We start from the raw sequence: 14,439 nt of genomic DNA, 5'->3' as shown, positions 1-14,439 counted from the left end.
TGCTCCCCAGGGTTCCGAGGAATTTTCCTCCCTACACAAATTCCAGAGCACTCAGCCCCCTCACCTGACCCAGCCCCTGCTTTCTGTAACGGGAATTACCCTTTGGGGAGGCACTCGGGGGCCAAAAGCCGAAGGAGCAGCAGGAAATCCCTTGGCCAGAAAGCGGCAGCAGCAGGCAGGACACGGCTCCAGAGGCACCCGGACCAGCACTGCCCTGCTCTGAGCACTCCCTGGGCTTTTTGGGATCGGGCTGGGCTGAGGGGTTTCACACTTCCACCCTCCCAGGTGGCTCCAAGCCCTGTCCAGCCTGCCCGGGATGGTTGGCATCCCTGGGGCGCATCCCACGGCGGTGTCCCGGAGCTGGGACACGGAGCAGCGGGACGAGGCGCTCTGGGCACCCCCTGGCCGTGGGATGGAGCTCCGAGCAGCTCGGAGCGAGAGCTGAGTCATTAGATGGTGCTCTTCTTCCATGGAATGTGGCAGCGGGACATTCCCGCCTCTCCGATCCTGGGTATCCCCCTTTCCCTGCCTGGAGGATCCCGTCTCGGGGCTCTTTGGGTAGAGGGGAAATGTGCCCCTCGGAGCTGGGACAGCCAGGAGCTTCTTGGGGCTGCAACTTTATGGAATCCAAGAGTGAATTTGCCCGGGCAAAGCTTGCCTGTGTTTGTGCACCTGGTCTGCTGGCAGAACTGGGGGTGCTCACCTGGAGAGGAGAAGGCTCCAGGGAGAGCTCAGAGCCCTGGCAGGGCCTGAAGGGGCTCCAGGAGAGCTGCAGAGGGACTGGGGACAAGGCATGGAGGGGCAGCACACAGGGGATGGCTCCCACTGCCAGAGGGCAGGGATGGATGGGGCTGCCTGTTTGCTCTCGTCTGGAAATGCCTCAGCGCTCAGAGCAAGAGAGTACTGGGGAGACCTTGACAATAAATAGTCCAGGATTAGATAAACAAAGTTTCCCCAGGATTACACCACGGCTTCAAAGTTTACAGAAAAAAACACCCTGCAGATGAAGCAGATTGAAGGAGAAAATGAACCCAAGGAAAGTGCCCTGGAGGAACGGGACCCTTGCAGGGAGGGGAGAGGGGACTGGAGCTGGAGGGAAAGCCAAGCCCAGTTGGGACTGGGGCAGTGGAAGCAGCTGGCAAAGCCCTGGCTCAGCAAACCGCACACTCTGGCACTCTGGGACTGCGGGAAAAGGAAAGCACAGAAATAAAAGAAACCCTGTGGAAAAAAATTGCAAAAGTCGGATTTGCTCCTTTTGCTTAGGAAGCCCCACCTCCGCAGAGCCATCCCCACCTCCGGGCGGGCAGAACAGCAGCGCATGGCCCCGGCTGCGGTGGCAGGGGCAGAGCCTGGCTGCCTGGGCTGAGCGAGCATCGGGAGAGCCCCGGGAGCAAGGGTGAGTGTGCAGAGCTGCCCGCCGAGGGACGATGGCTCCGCCGCCCCTCGGGCTCTCCAAAGGTGAACTCCGTGCTCCTGCAAGGCTCCGCTGGGGCTGGGAGCAGCTCCAGGGGCAGAAAGAGGAGCGTCACCGTGCCTGCTCCGTGCCAGCCTCTGCACGTGTGCTCTGTCGCTCCCTCTCTGCTTGTGCTTATTTGTCTGAGGGTCTTTTCTCTTCCCACTTATTTCTCCCGCTGCAGGGAATTTTCCCATGTTCCCACTGCTGCCCCGCTGGCTTTCTCCCGTGGTTTCACTTCTCCTGTAAGGGCACTGGCTCTTGGCAGCCCGGATCTTGGGAAGAGGCAGCGTGGATCTGACCTGTGCCTGGCTGCCACAGGGAGCCTGGCCGAGCCGAGCCTCTCCGGCAGGGAGGAGAGCTGATCCTGCAGCCCCAGAGTAATGGAAAGGTCTGGGCTCAGTGCTGAGCGGCTCCTGCCGAGTTTTCCGTGGCTGCAGGGCTCTGGGAGCAGCAGCTGCTGGGTTCCTGCTGGCTCCTGCAAGCGGGGAGCTGCTGTGTCCCCTCAAGCCTTTGGGATGGGCTCATGGTCCGGGAGCCAGCCGTGGGAACAGCCTGTGCTCCCCGGAGCACGGATTTCAGGGCTGGGGTGAGGCTGGCCACACCTGCTGCTCTGCCCGGTGTCCCTGCTGGGCATGGGGACAAGGGGACGGCTCTGCAGGGGTGCGTGGGCTCTGTCCCCTCCTGTGTGGGGGCTGCTGCTCTGGTTCAGCCTCTGGAGAGGGGCACCCAAGGGCAAGGACACCCCTGGAGGGGCAGCTCCTGTGTCAGGAGGGAATGGCACTGCATGTCCCAAAAACACTGGCTGCCCCTGGACCCCTGGCAGTGTTCCAGGCCAGGCTGGACACTGCGGCTTGGAGCACCCTGGGACAGTGGGAGGCGTCCCTGCCGTGGCAGGGGTGGCACTGGGTAGGATTTAACATCCCTGCAACCCAAACCCTTGTGTGGTTGTTGAGCTGTGCAGCCCAAGCGAGGTTCTCGCCCCACCTTGGAAGCACAGACACATCCAGAACTCTTTCTGCTTTGGCCAATTCCCTCAGAAAGCTCCTGAGGGGCTCCTGAGGAGCCCCTGGCCCAAGGTGGCTTTGAGAGCCCTTATGCTTGCCAGCTTCCTGCCTGTTACTGTTGTTTGCTTGTTTTACAGCACACTCTGCCTCCTCCCTGTGTCACTCCTGCTTTCCCAGTCTGCCCGTGTTTTCCTGCCATCCTGCTGGGCACAGGTGCCATTTCCAGGCTCTGAAATGCCTCACCCAAACCCTGCAGGGCTGCTTGGCCTCCTCCCCTCCCTGCAGCAGCCCGGGGCTATCTGGGTCTGGCTGCTTGGTCTGGTCACAGCCAGATCCCAGCCCCGGTTCCTCCATTGTTCCTGGCTCCCAGTGTGCTCCCAGTGCTCTCCTGGGGGTGCTGCTCTGCCCCATGCCCTGCCCTGGACCTGCCTCATGCACCCTGGCTGGAAGCAGATGAAATATTGGCCGTCCTGAGCCATGATGTGGCTTTGAGGGATGGCCTGGGAGCCTCATTTCCCGCCTCAGCACCTGCCATTGGCATGGCAGGCTTTGGAAAGGTGATTTTCCAGGGAAGTGGAGGCAGTGTGGGAGGCAGAGCGGGCGGTGAGGGGAATTCCTGCCTTGAGACACGATTGGAACACCACAAAGCTTTGAGGCGCCATCCAGGGAAAACCGAGAGTGAGTGCGTGGCTGGAGAAAGCCCAGGACAGGATCACGCCCAGGGATGCAGGAAAGGGCTTGTTGCTGTCAGGCAGCTCGGCTGGGGCCAGCTGTGCCTCCAGCTGCAGGTCTGGGCACCTCCAGAAGATAATTCCATTTTCACTGGACTCTCTCGGTCCCTCCGGGCATACAGGTGACAGTGCAGTCCACCAATGTTAAATAATGGAAGAAGGACATGGAGTAGTTCTCCCTGCTGCCCAAAATACCAGCGTTTCCTCCTTTTCCTGTGCCAGCTCCAGCCCCCACCAGCTGCCACAGGCTGGGGCTTCACTCTAGCACTTGCTCCTTGTCCATCAGCTCCCAGAAATGTCACCAGGTCTGTCCCACCCGCAGTGTTTCCTCTGCTGTTCACAGCCAGCCCCTCTCTTGCTGACTAAGGAATTTTCTCACTTCTCCTGAGCTCTGCTCAGTTCCCTTTCCTGGCAGCAGCATTTCCCTGCTCATCCATCCATCCATCCATCCATCCATCCATCCATCCATCCATCCCTGTTGCTTGCAGGTGGCCAGCGTCATTCCCAGCTCCTGGTGAAGCAAGTTTTACTGTCCACCTCCAAAATTTGGGGATGCTCTGGTTGGTAATGCCTGGGTTAGTGTGGAGGGGGTAAAGAGCTGCCCTGGAATGTCCCTTGGAAATAAATGTTCAGGACTGGGGTGCAGGTGCTCCTTATGGAATACTCAGCGTGAGGAGCAGGTCTGTGGTCCTGGGCAGAGCATGAGTGCAGATGGAGGATCTGGGCTTGTTGGGCCTTCTTTTGCCAGAAGTTACAGATAATAAATAGCAAACAAGCTCTGGTTTGCTCCAGGAGGTCTCAGCTCCAGGGAGCTGCTGGGGTTTCCACTCAGGATGTGTGTTTGAGGCATGGGGTCATTGCAGGGGCTCTTTCTCCTTGTTTTGCAACAGCTTCCCCTTCAAAAAGTTCATTTTTCTCACCAGAGGTATCTGTGTCCCTGGAGCCACTCTGGCTCTGCCCGTTTCCTCCAGCTGCTCCTTACACTGCAAACTCTCACAGCTTTCAGGGGAGCTCAACAAGAAATCTGTGTTTTTCTCAGTTTTCACTCCTGTCCAAGCAGCAGTGAAGTACAGAGGGGTAAAAGCATCAGGAAGGTATTTATGATGTATGAAACCCCAAACCGGGGAAGCTGTGGTTTGGGATCTCTTCCCTTCAGGCTTCTCTTGGCAGGTGTTTGTCCATAGAGCCAAGCACTGCCTGCAGCCTGTGGAAGGGCAGATTCCTGCTGTAATTTGGCTCTTCTTCCTTCCTTCAGCACTTTAACTCCCACCCAGGGGCTGGAGCTGCTCGAGGCAGGAAGAGTTTGCCTGCCAGACACAGAGGAGGTGGTGCTAAGATAGAGAGTGGACACAGGACAAGGCTTTCCTGCAGCACAGCCACATCTGTCCCTGCCAGGCCAGCAAGGTGGGTGTCCAGCACCTGCCTCCATCCAGAACACAGGGGAGTGGATGGATGGATGGATGGATGGATGGATGGATGGATGGATGGATGGATGGATGGATGGGAGAGCTGGAGGTGCTCACCTGGAGAGGAGAAGGCTCCAGGGAGAGCTCAGAGCCCTGGCAGGGCCTGAAGGGGCTCCAGGAGAGCTGGAGAGGGTCTGGGGACAAGGGATGGAGGGACAGCACACAGGGAATGGCTTCAAATTGACAGAATAGGTTTAGATTTGACATTGGGAAGGAACTGCTCCCTGTGAGGGTGGGCAGGCCCTGGCCCAGGGTGCCCAGAGCAGCTGTGGCTGCCCCATCCTCAGGCAGTGACACGAGAGCCCCCGTCTCTGGTGCGGTGCTGCCAGGTGAGCTCCAGCTCCTTCCCCACATGCTGCAGGGTTGGAGCAGGAGAGGATCCCTCCAGGAAGGGCTCCAGCCCTGGCAGGGGGTGCCAGGGAGAGGCAGGGACCCCTCAGCACACACTAGGGGAGCAGGGTTCCATCACTCCCGAAGCAGGGGAGTACCAGGGCAGGGCTGGAGCCTCTCCCTCATTGCCTGTGCTTGCAGGTCATGTATTTCAACACCAGTTTTCCTCTTTCCTCTAATTTTTAACCTCCAGCAATGTTTTCCTATTCAAATTTCTTGTAAGATTTCTGTCATCTGTGGCCCATTTCTCATTACACAGAGTCACTGAGCTGGGCCCATCTCATTTCACTTTCTTTTTGCCACATGGTGCAACGCAGAAACAGCTCTTGGGCACATCCCTGCATCCCTTTTTGTTCCCTTTTTCCATGCTGTGTATCTACTGCCTTTCCCTTCTGCTGTGTTACAGAGCATCTCTGCACCCACATTTTCCAAGCCAGCTTCCCCTTCACCCCAGGCACATAAATACACAAATTACCCCCCTCATAAATACACATCCTGACACCCTTCCAGCCTCCCTGCCAGGGAGGCAGAATTATTCAGCAGAAGGAAGACAGATTCTGGAATATTTGCTGGCATTTCCAGTGCCCTGCTGGGGTTTAATTTGCTGTGTTACATTGGCTGTTATTTACTCACGCTCTGCTGAGCCCAGCGTGTGCCTCTCCTTGCTCGGCCGAGGGGAGCAGCTGGTGATGAGGGCTTTGGGTGGAGAAACGGCCTCGGGCATGGGACAGGGTGCTGAGCACCCAGCCCAGACCCTGCTGGCACAGCCTGGAGCCTGGTGCAGCTCCCAGAGGGGTTTGGGGCATTTCTGCTGCCCTGGTGTCAAAGCAGAGGCAGCCTGGGGACAAGTGGAGCATCTTAATCAGTGCTGCAAATGCTCTGGGAGATTGTCTCGGATATAGGCAGTGACAGGACACGGGAAAGGCTTCCCACTGCCTGAGGGCAGGGTTAGGTGGGATGTGGGCAGGGAGTTCCTCTCTGTGGCTGCCCCTGGATCCCTGGAAATGTCTTAGGCCAGGTTGGACAGGGCTTGGAGCAGCCTGGGACAGTGGAAGGTGTCCCTGCCATGGCAGGGTGGCACTGGGTGAGTTTTAAGGTCTCTCCCAACCTAAGGGATGCTCTGCACAGATGGGGGTTACTCCCCAGCCTGCAGCTCCCTGCAGTCACTGTCCCCTGGGAGCAGGGAGGAGGTGCCAGGCAGGTGAGGCTGGCATTCCTGGCAGAATTTTACTGGCATCACTTGGTGTGAGGCTGAGCTCAGCTCCCCATGCCTGCTGCACCCAGGGATTGCCATGCCTGGCCTCTCTGAGGGATGCACCCAGGACAGAAGTGGAGGAAAACTGGGATTTGAGGACAGTTCCTGCACCTGTATCTGAAGGAACAACAGCAGCTGATGGATCTGCAACACTCTGAACAACCAACCATCCATCCATCCATCCTGTTTTTTTCTGTTTACTTTTTTTTTTTTTTTTAATCAGTTAAGTCTTATCTCCCTGTTTATTTTATGTTCTCTCAGCAGGATCAAAGTACTTTTCTGTTTAGTTTCGTTCCTAAGGGAGAGTTGTGGATGGGCAGGATCTGAGGGCAGGGGTTTGACCTGCTGGCAAGCCCTGGTGTTTGAGATCTCTGCTGAGCACTGCCTGGGGGTCAGCTGCCCTCCCTCTCTCCTCCACATATTTAAAGGAGAGCTGGAAAGGATGACAGAGGTCATTCTGGATTTGTGGTTTGCAGCTCTAATGAGGGACAAAGACATGAGCACAGTTAACCAGGACATGGAGCCTGCTTCCAGCTCCATGAACACTCCCATCCCTGGAAATCCAAGCTCCTTTGGGTTTCCTGCCTGTGGTGTTCCACCCTTTTCCTGCCCCCTGAGCACCCCAGGGGCTGCAGCAACAAGCCCAGGGCTGTCAATAATTGATCAGGGCTGGAGCCCCAGCACTGCTGATCCAAACCTCCAGGGGCCGGGGAGCTTTTCCTGCCTGCTTCCACTGAGGATCAAATCCGCCGTATTGATCCCAGCCTGGATTTGTTACAGCAACCTCTCTCAGAATGGGCCGAGGGCAGCGATTGCGTTCTGCAGAGGCTGCTGTGGCACTCAGAACTCGTGCAGGTCCCCTCTGGAATTCACCTCTCAGGGTTTATGAACACCACCACCGTGCAGGCAGGCTCCTCCTGCGAGAAGTTACATCAACCCCTGCATTTTGTTAATTAGTTTGAGGCTGCGGGTCCTCGCTCCTTTGCCTCTCATCACGGGGGAAAGAGAATTATACACAACAATAATGGGAAGCCTTTCACCCCATTTGCTGCGGAGATGAAAACATCTATTAGAATGTGCTGAACAACAAGTTAAAGCCTAATGGCTCCGGCGTGCCTCTGAACAATGCAGCTTCCTGAGCAGGAAGCCTGGCTGCTGAAACCCAACAAAGACATCGCGGGTCCCTGGGGAGGAGGGAGGCACTGACAGGAGGGAAGGAGACCTGCAGGCAGGGGCTGCTGGCTTCCCACGGGCTGGAATTCCATTGCAGAGTCACGTTTAGGTGGTGGCTGGGGGCCCGAAAGCGAGAGTGGAGGAGTTCTTCCAGGGGAGATGCAGGAACACCGCGGTGACAATGGGATGCACAGGGATGCAGGGCTTTCATCCAGCAGTGCCCAGCACAGGGAGGGATGGGAAGGGCTTGCTGAGCAAGGAGCTGCTGCCCCTGAGATCTGGACAGATCCCTCCCGAGGGATGCAGAGAGTCCTGGGCAGAGCAGGACCGGGACTTTGCATCCCCTTGAACTTCTGGGGTTCTGCAGCCCACTGAGATCCCTCTCAGAGCCCATTTCTGCAGCCTGTGGGATCCCTGTGGAAACCCATTTCTGCAGCTCCCTGCTGCCCTTCGATTCCCACTTCTCCAGGCAGCTGAGAAGATGCCTCTGGATGGCAGCACAGCCATCAGCTTTGCCAGCTGCCCTGCTGGGAAGCTGCCAGTGTTTGCTGCTGGCAACTGGCTGAGGGTGCCCCATCACCCAGGCCATTGATAAGGAGTCACACCGACCCCAGAAATGTTGCACAATGTAGTCCTTGGCTCTGCTGAGCGGCGTTTCACCTCCCGGGCCTCTGGGGTTTCACATTTTTCAGGCTGCTTCGTCGCTTTGCAGAATCAAAGTGCCCCGAGCAAAGGAAAGCCAGGAACAATCAGTGACTGCTGGGGAGACCTGTGTGCCCACTGTGGGGGTGTTTGGCAGGGCTTTGCCTGCTGAGCAGGGGGGAATTGAGGCCCAGCCAGGAGCATTGTGCTGAATGATTTATCCCTGACAGGCTGACAGAATGACGGGGAGCAGCCAGCCGGACGTGGCCCGGAGCAGGCTCTGCAGGAGCCCCTTTCTCAGCATCAAGGTAAACACCCCCTGCCTCCCCCAGCACCCCCTGGGCTGGGGAGCAGCAGCTCAGCCTCCTGCAGAAAGCACTGGCAGGATTTATGGGCACCAGGTGGGGTTGGGAAATGCCCCCTATGCTTCCCAGGGCACAGGTGCCTCTGGTGTGGAGTTGTCTCCATTCCAGAGCCAGTGGTGGGGCAGTGATGTTTCTGTGCAGGTTTAACTCCCAGCTCCTCCAGAGAATCACGGGATGGGATGGGATGGGATGGGATGGGATGGGATGGGATGGGATGGGATGGGATGGGATGGCATGGGATGGGATGGCATGGCATGGCATGGCATGGCATGGCATGGCATGGCATGGCATGGCATGGCATGGCATGGCATGGCATGGCATGGGATGGCATGGGATGGCATGGGATGGGATGGGATGGCATGGGATGGGATGGCATGGCATGGCATGGCATGGCATGGCATGGCATGGCATGGCATGGGATGGCATGGGATGGCATGGGATGGGATGGGATGGCATGGCATGGGATGGGATGGGATGGGATGGCATGGGATGGCATGGGATGGGATGGGATGGCATGGCATGGCATGGCATGGCATGGCATGGCATGGGATGGGATGGGATGGGATGGGATGGGATGGGATGGGATGGGATGGGATGGCATGGCATGGGATGGGATGGGATGGGATGGAGGGACCTTAAAGCCCATCCAGTGCCAGCCCTGCCATGGGATACTTTCCACCATCCCAGGGACACCTTCCACCATCCCAGGCTGCTCCAAGCCCTCTCCAGCCTGGCCTTGGACTCTTCCAGGGGCAGCCACAGCTGCTCTGGGCACCCTGTGCAGGGAACAACTCCTTCCCAAGAGCCCATCTAGCCCTGGCTTTGTCAGTGTGAAGCCTTTCTTCTAAGTCTTGGGTCCTCCTGGATTTGGTGCAAGCCCAGGCTCACCATGTGGGGGTTTGAGGAGCTCTGCAGAGCCACCTGGAATGTTTCCCTGTGTCTTGCAACATCTGCTGCATTCCCTTCTGGCTCGATAATTCCCTCTTATCAGTAGTGGCAGCCCTATCACCAGTGCATTACAACACTCAGGGTAGTTGGAAGCCAATTACCTGGCTCATTAGGGAGTCTCGCCAGGCCAGAGAGCACAACATGACGGTTGGTCTTAAAGGCTCAAGACTTCTCTATCCCTTTTGTGGGCAATATTTGGGGTTTTGAGGGTTTTTCTACAAATGCTGGTGCATTTACTCACCCTCCTTGGTGTGGCAGGAGCAAAGTGAGTCACTGAGGCAGAGGCCAGCAGGGCCTGCACAGAGGCTGGAGACACAGAGCCAAGGCCTGAGGCTCTTGCCCAGTCCTCTTTCAGCCCATTCAGCTGCTTTTTATCTGGTGGGCTTTGCTTGGTTCTTCTTTACTCCCCAGCAAGGTTATCTCTAGAAATATGGCCCTGCTGATTTTCCCATGAGGAGATATTTCCAAGGGTTCAAAGACTGAACCACTGAGGGGCAAAGCCAGCAGAATCAAGCTGTATTTTGCTGTATCTGTGAAGGTAGAGCCTAAAATCCCAGACTGGATTGGGTTGGGGGGGACCTTAAAGACCCTCTTGTTGCAAGCCCTGCCACGGGCAGATGTGGAGGAAGCTCTTGTCCCCAAGAACACAATTATCCTCACCACAGGCTGTTTTCCCCTTTTCTCCTGGGGTTTTGTTTTTCAAGAAGTTGGCCACCCTGTCCGGTTTCTAAATGAAACCAGTTTCTTTCCGGTTGGAATGGCTCTTGCAGAGACTCAGAACCATTGCACAATGTGGTTGGATGTGTTTGAAGTGGCTGGAGGACCAAAAATCACAGCACTGCAGTTTTTATGGGTATTTATATCTCCAGAGAGCGTGTCACAAAAACCATGGACCACGTGTCCAAATGCAACTGAGGGACAAAACTAAAACCTGCCCTGCTTGGCTTCAAGGAGCATTGTGATTTAGATGGGATAATTGGGAAGGAACTGTTCCCTGGGAGGCTGGGGAGGCCCCTGGATGCCTGGCAGTGCCCGAGGCCAGGCTGGATGGGACTGGCAGCCACCTGGCACAGTGGGAGGTGTCCCTGCCATGGCATGGCTGCCACTGGATGGGCTTTAAGCCCCCTCCCAGCCACAGGCCCAGCCAAACTGGTCCCAGCTGTTTCCTCCCAGAGCCATTTGCCATGAGCTCAGCCCAGTGTGCCTCTGCCACGTGCTGAGGCACAAACCCTCTCTGAAAAAAGCCCCAGAACCTCCCAGGCACGAGGAGGGAGCGTGGTGGGGACGTGCTGCTGTCAGCTGGGAGCCCTCAGGGGCAGAGTTGGCTGCCAAGCTGCTCCATCCACCCTGCAAACACAGGCAGCCCTTGGAAAAGGGCTTTTTCCACTCCACCAGGAGAGGAATTACTGGTGTTGAATTCCCAGGTCTGTGATTTACTGGCTGCCTAGGATGGAGGGTGTTTCCCTGTTCCCCTGCACTTGTGGGGTGGGAACAGCAATGCCTTGCCGGGGTTTGGGTTCTCTGAGCTGTTTAATTCCATGGATGTAAGGGAAGGCTTTACAAGCACAGCTCAGCCCTGGGGCTGCTCCTGGTGTGTCCGTGGTCTGTCCTGCTGCCAGGGAAAAGGCCTTGGGAAAAGCCTGGTGTCTGCCAGTCCAGGTCACCTGCTGGGCAGCACATCAGTCCCAGCAGTCCAGCAGATCCAAAGGCCAGGAAAAGCCTGCTCTTTCTTTTCCTGACAGAAAATTGATGGCTGAGAGCAAAGAGGCCCTGGAGACAGGACTGGGGTCCTTGCCCCAGCCACTGCAGGCCTTCTGCAGGGCCATCTCTCCTAAAATACCAGATTCCCAAAGCATTTTGAGCTGCAGAGGATGTGGGGCAGCGCTGGGCAGTTCCTGCAGTTCCAGGACCTGGATACTCACTCAGGGGGCTGCGTGCTGTGGATGCCTGCAATGAGCAGATCTGGTTTCAGCCTGTCCCTGTGAAGTGATGTGCTCAGGAAGCAGAGCCTGGACACAGGCAGTGGCTGGGAGGAACGCAGGAGGTTCAGCAAAGCTGACTCTGGGGACGCCTTCCTTTGGCTGGGTGACACTTTCCCAGTCCAGACACGTTGCAGCCGTCAGTGGTGACACGAGCCTGGAAGGGGAGAGGTCCTGGATGCTGTCCTGGTGTGCAGTGACCTCAGCCCAGCCCTGCCATTCCCAGGGGTTTGACCTTCCCCCTTTCTGTGCTGGGGATGCTGCCTTGGCTGACAGAGCAGCCCAGTTTGGCAGTGACCTCACTTGAGGCCTGGATCAGAATGAGGTACAGCAGAAATCCAGGCCAGGCTCAGCAGTTTCTCTCCGGTGGGAGCTGCTGCAAAACACACGGAGCAGGAGCAGTGCCCGAGGGTTTGGGCACAGCCCAGGGTGAGGGCAGCAGCTCTGGAAGGAGCCAGGGCATCCAGCCTGTCCCACAGGGAGATGGGTGGGCTGTGTCCCGAGGGTGTGTGACTGTTTGGGCTGGAAATCTGAGCTCCTCTGGGGGCTGGAGGGGTGCCTGGCAGAGCCACAAGGCAGCAGGAGGGAGGTGGCTCAGATGGAGGAGGGAGGATGGAGATGAGGGCAGATTATTTGACTTTGACCAGGTTTGCTTCTGGAAGTGGAAGAGAACCATCACATTTTCCAAAGGAGATGTGTTTTACGTCTAGGGATTTGTGAGAAGGAAAGGAAAGCAGCCTGAATTCTTGTCCCTGACCTGCTGGCTTGCTCTAGAGGAGTTGTTTGTTGGTGTGTTTGGAAGGGCTCATTGCTGTCCCAGAGGAGCTCCCAGCACTGGGGATGGCTGTCTGCCTCGGGCTGAATGGGAACAGGAGTGTTGTGCAACCTCCCTTCTGCTGCTGCATCCGAGGGACAGGGCCAACACAAACAGGGATCATCCCAGCTGAAGCCATGTGTTTGTCCAAAGCCACTTCTCAGCTAAGAAATTACAGCCTCCTCGCAGATACTGACCCTGCTGTGACTTTTGGCAGGGGCCAGTTCCACGGTTCTGACCTAATCTCAGGAGATTTCACTGCTGGCAGAGCAGGGGTGATATTTCCAGGGCTCGTGGTCAGAGGTTGAAGTTGGATAATGAGGGGGATGCAGTTGGTTGTGCTGCAGCTCTAGGTGACCCTGCAGCTCCCGGTGACCCTACTGGGGGTTCCATTTCTCTGTTGGCAGTTCTTTGTGTTCTGCCACGGGCTGCTGCAGCTCTCCCAGCTCCTGGTCTCGGGCTACCTGAAGAGCTCCATCTCCACCATCGAGCGACGCTACGGCCTCTCCAGTCAGACCTCGGGGCTGCTGGCCTCCTTCAACGAGGTGAGCGGCGCCCCAGCCGCGTCCCCGTGCCCCTGAGCGCTGTCCCCGTGCTGCCCTGCCCGGGGACACAGCGCTGCTCTGTCCCTGCAGGTTGGGAACACGCTGCTGATCGTCTTTGTCAGCTACCTGGGCAGCCGCGTGCACCGGCCGCGCCTCATCGGCTGCGGGGCCCTGCTGGTGTCCCTGGCCGGCTTCCTCATGGCCCTGCCACACTTCCTCACGGGGCCCTACCAGTACGACCACTCCGTGGCCAGTGAGTGCTCAGAAACCTGCTCAGGAACCCACCCAGAAACCTGCCCTGGGCCACCAGGAGCAAATAACAGAGTGACGGGATGGTCCGCATGGAAACAACCATAAAGATCATCCCGTTCCACCCCTGCCATGGCAGGGACACCTTCCACCATCCCAGGGTGGCCTTGGACACTGCCAGGGATCCTGGGGCAGCCACAGCTTCTCTGAGCAGCCACTCTCACAGGGAGCAATTCCTTCCCAACATCCCACCTATCCCTGCCCCCTGGCACTGGGAAGCTGTTGTGAAATGGCCTTCCCTCCAGGCACTGGGAGCTGCAAGCTGTTGCCTTCTCCTCAGGACATTTTATTTTTCTGATAATTAAATCATCTCAGCCCTGAGAGGCAACAGCTACTGGTGGAAAGCAGAGCCAGGGGGATGTGGGAACCATGGGAAAGGGCAGGAAAACAGTCAAAATGCAGGCTGTGCCTCTGATTCCCCTTGTTTGCTGCACATCCAGCCTCTCCTGCCTTCCCTGGTCTAGCTGGGCTGTCTTTGAGGTTTTAAACCCCACTGTAATATCAGCCTCCCTTGAGATACATGCAGGTCTAAATCACTCATGTAGGGAACAGGACAGGGTGGGGTTGGGATTTTCTCCCTAAAGGAAAATGAAGGGATGGGAACAGAAAGAAAGGAGAAAACAAGCTACTTACTACCTCCCCAATCCCTGCCATGAAGCTCCAGCAAGCCTTCTAGAAACCTCCACTGAACAGCTTTTGTTTGGCTCACCAGAGGGAGAGCAGCTGGTTCAGGAACTGCAGACACCAAAGGAAGGCTGAATAGGTGAACCATTGCTGGCTATGAGCAGGGGCCAGCTGCAAACCCCAGCTTGGAAACGCTGAGTTGGTGTTTCAGCAGTGCTGTCCGAGCACTTGGAGTTCTCCAGGATCTGGGGCATAACCATGGAAATCCTGCTGTGAGCCCCAGCACCCCCTTGCCCGGGGTTCTGAGGAAGATGAGGGTGCTAGAATCAGCCCTTTCACCTAGGCAGCTCTTCTCAGGAAAACAAGCTCTCATTTCCTGGGTAGCTGCTCACAAAATCTGCAGGTTTGCTCATTTGCCTGTATTGGGCGGTCTGTCAAAGGTCCTGGGAGTGACCCTTGATGGAGGAAAAGCCTCGAAGGCTTTCCAGGCTCATGACCCCGTCGGTCTCTGTGAACACCAGTGCAGTGATCTTTGCACTTCTTGGTGTTTTCTTTCACCTGCCATCTAAGACAAGGATAAGGATAAGGACTGAGATAAGGACGTGGAGCTGCTGGAGCAGATCCAGAGCTGGGGGTGTTCTCCTGGAGAAGGCTCCAGGAGAGCTCAGATCCTTCCAGTGCCTAAATGAAGAAGTCCTCCCTGCAGACCGAGTTCCTCAGGGCTGTCCCCTTGTCACC

The 14,439-nt window shown here is 57.0% G+C and overlaps 2 protein-coding genes across 3 annotated transcripts in view; one reads left to right on the top strand and one right to left on the bottom strand.

Moving 5' to 3' along the window:
• LOC139585286 (uncharacterized) overlaps window positions 1-14,439 on the bottom strand; it is a 445,268-nt gene that overhangs the window by 152,213 nt on the left and 278,616 nt on the right. The window lies entirely within an intron of this gene.
• SLCO2B1 (solute carrier organic anion transporter family member 2B1) overlaps window positions 1,292-14,439 on the top strand; it is a 30,298-nt gene continuing 17,150 nt past the window's right edge. The window contains exons 1-4 of the mRNA XM_071417896.1: window positions 1,292-1,396; window positions 8,348-8,425; window positions 12,631-12,768; window positions 12,859-13,021. Of these exons, the coding sequence (XP_071273997.1) occupies window positions 8,357-8,425; window positions 12,631-12,768; window positions 12,859-13,021 (370 nt within the window). The 5' untranslated portion in view covers window positions 1,292-1,396; window positions 8,348-8,356. The remainder of the gene's footprint in view (window positions 1,397-8,347; window positions 8,426-12,630; window positions 12,769-12,858; window positions 13,022-14,439) is intronic.

Source organism: Agelaius tricolor, unplaced genomic scaffold, assembly GCF_023055355.1.
Source record: "Agelaius tricolor isolate 1412-34295 unplaced genomic scaffold, bAgeTri1.0.p SCAF_71, whole genome shotgun sequence".
Lineage (NCBI taxonomy): Eukaryota > Metazoa > Chordata > Aves > Passeriformes > Icteridae > Agelaius > Agelaius tricolor.
The sequence above is the reverse complement of the archived record's forward strand: the minus strand, read 5'-3'. Positions and strand labels throughout refer to the sequence as shown.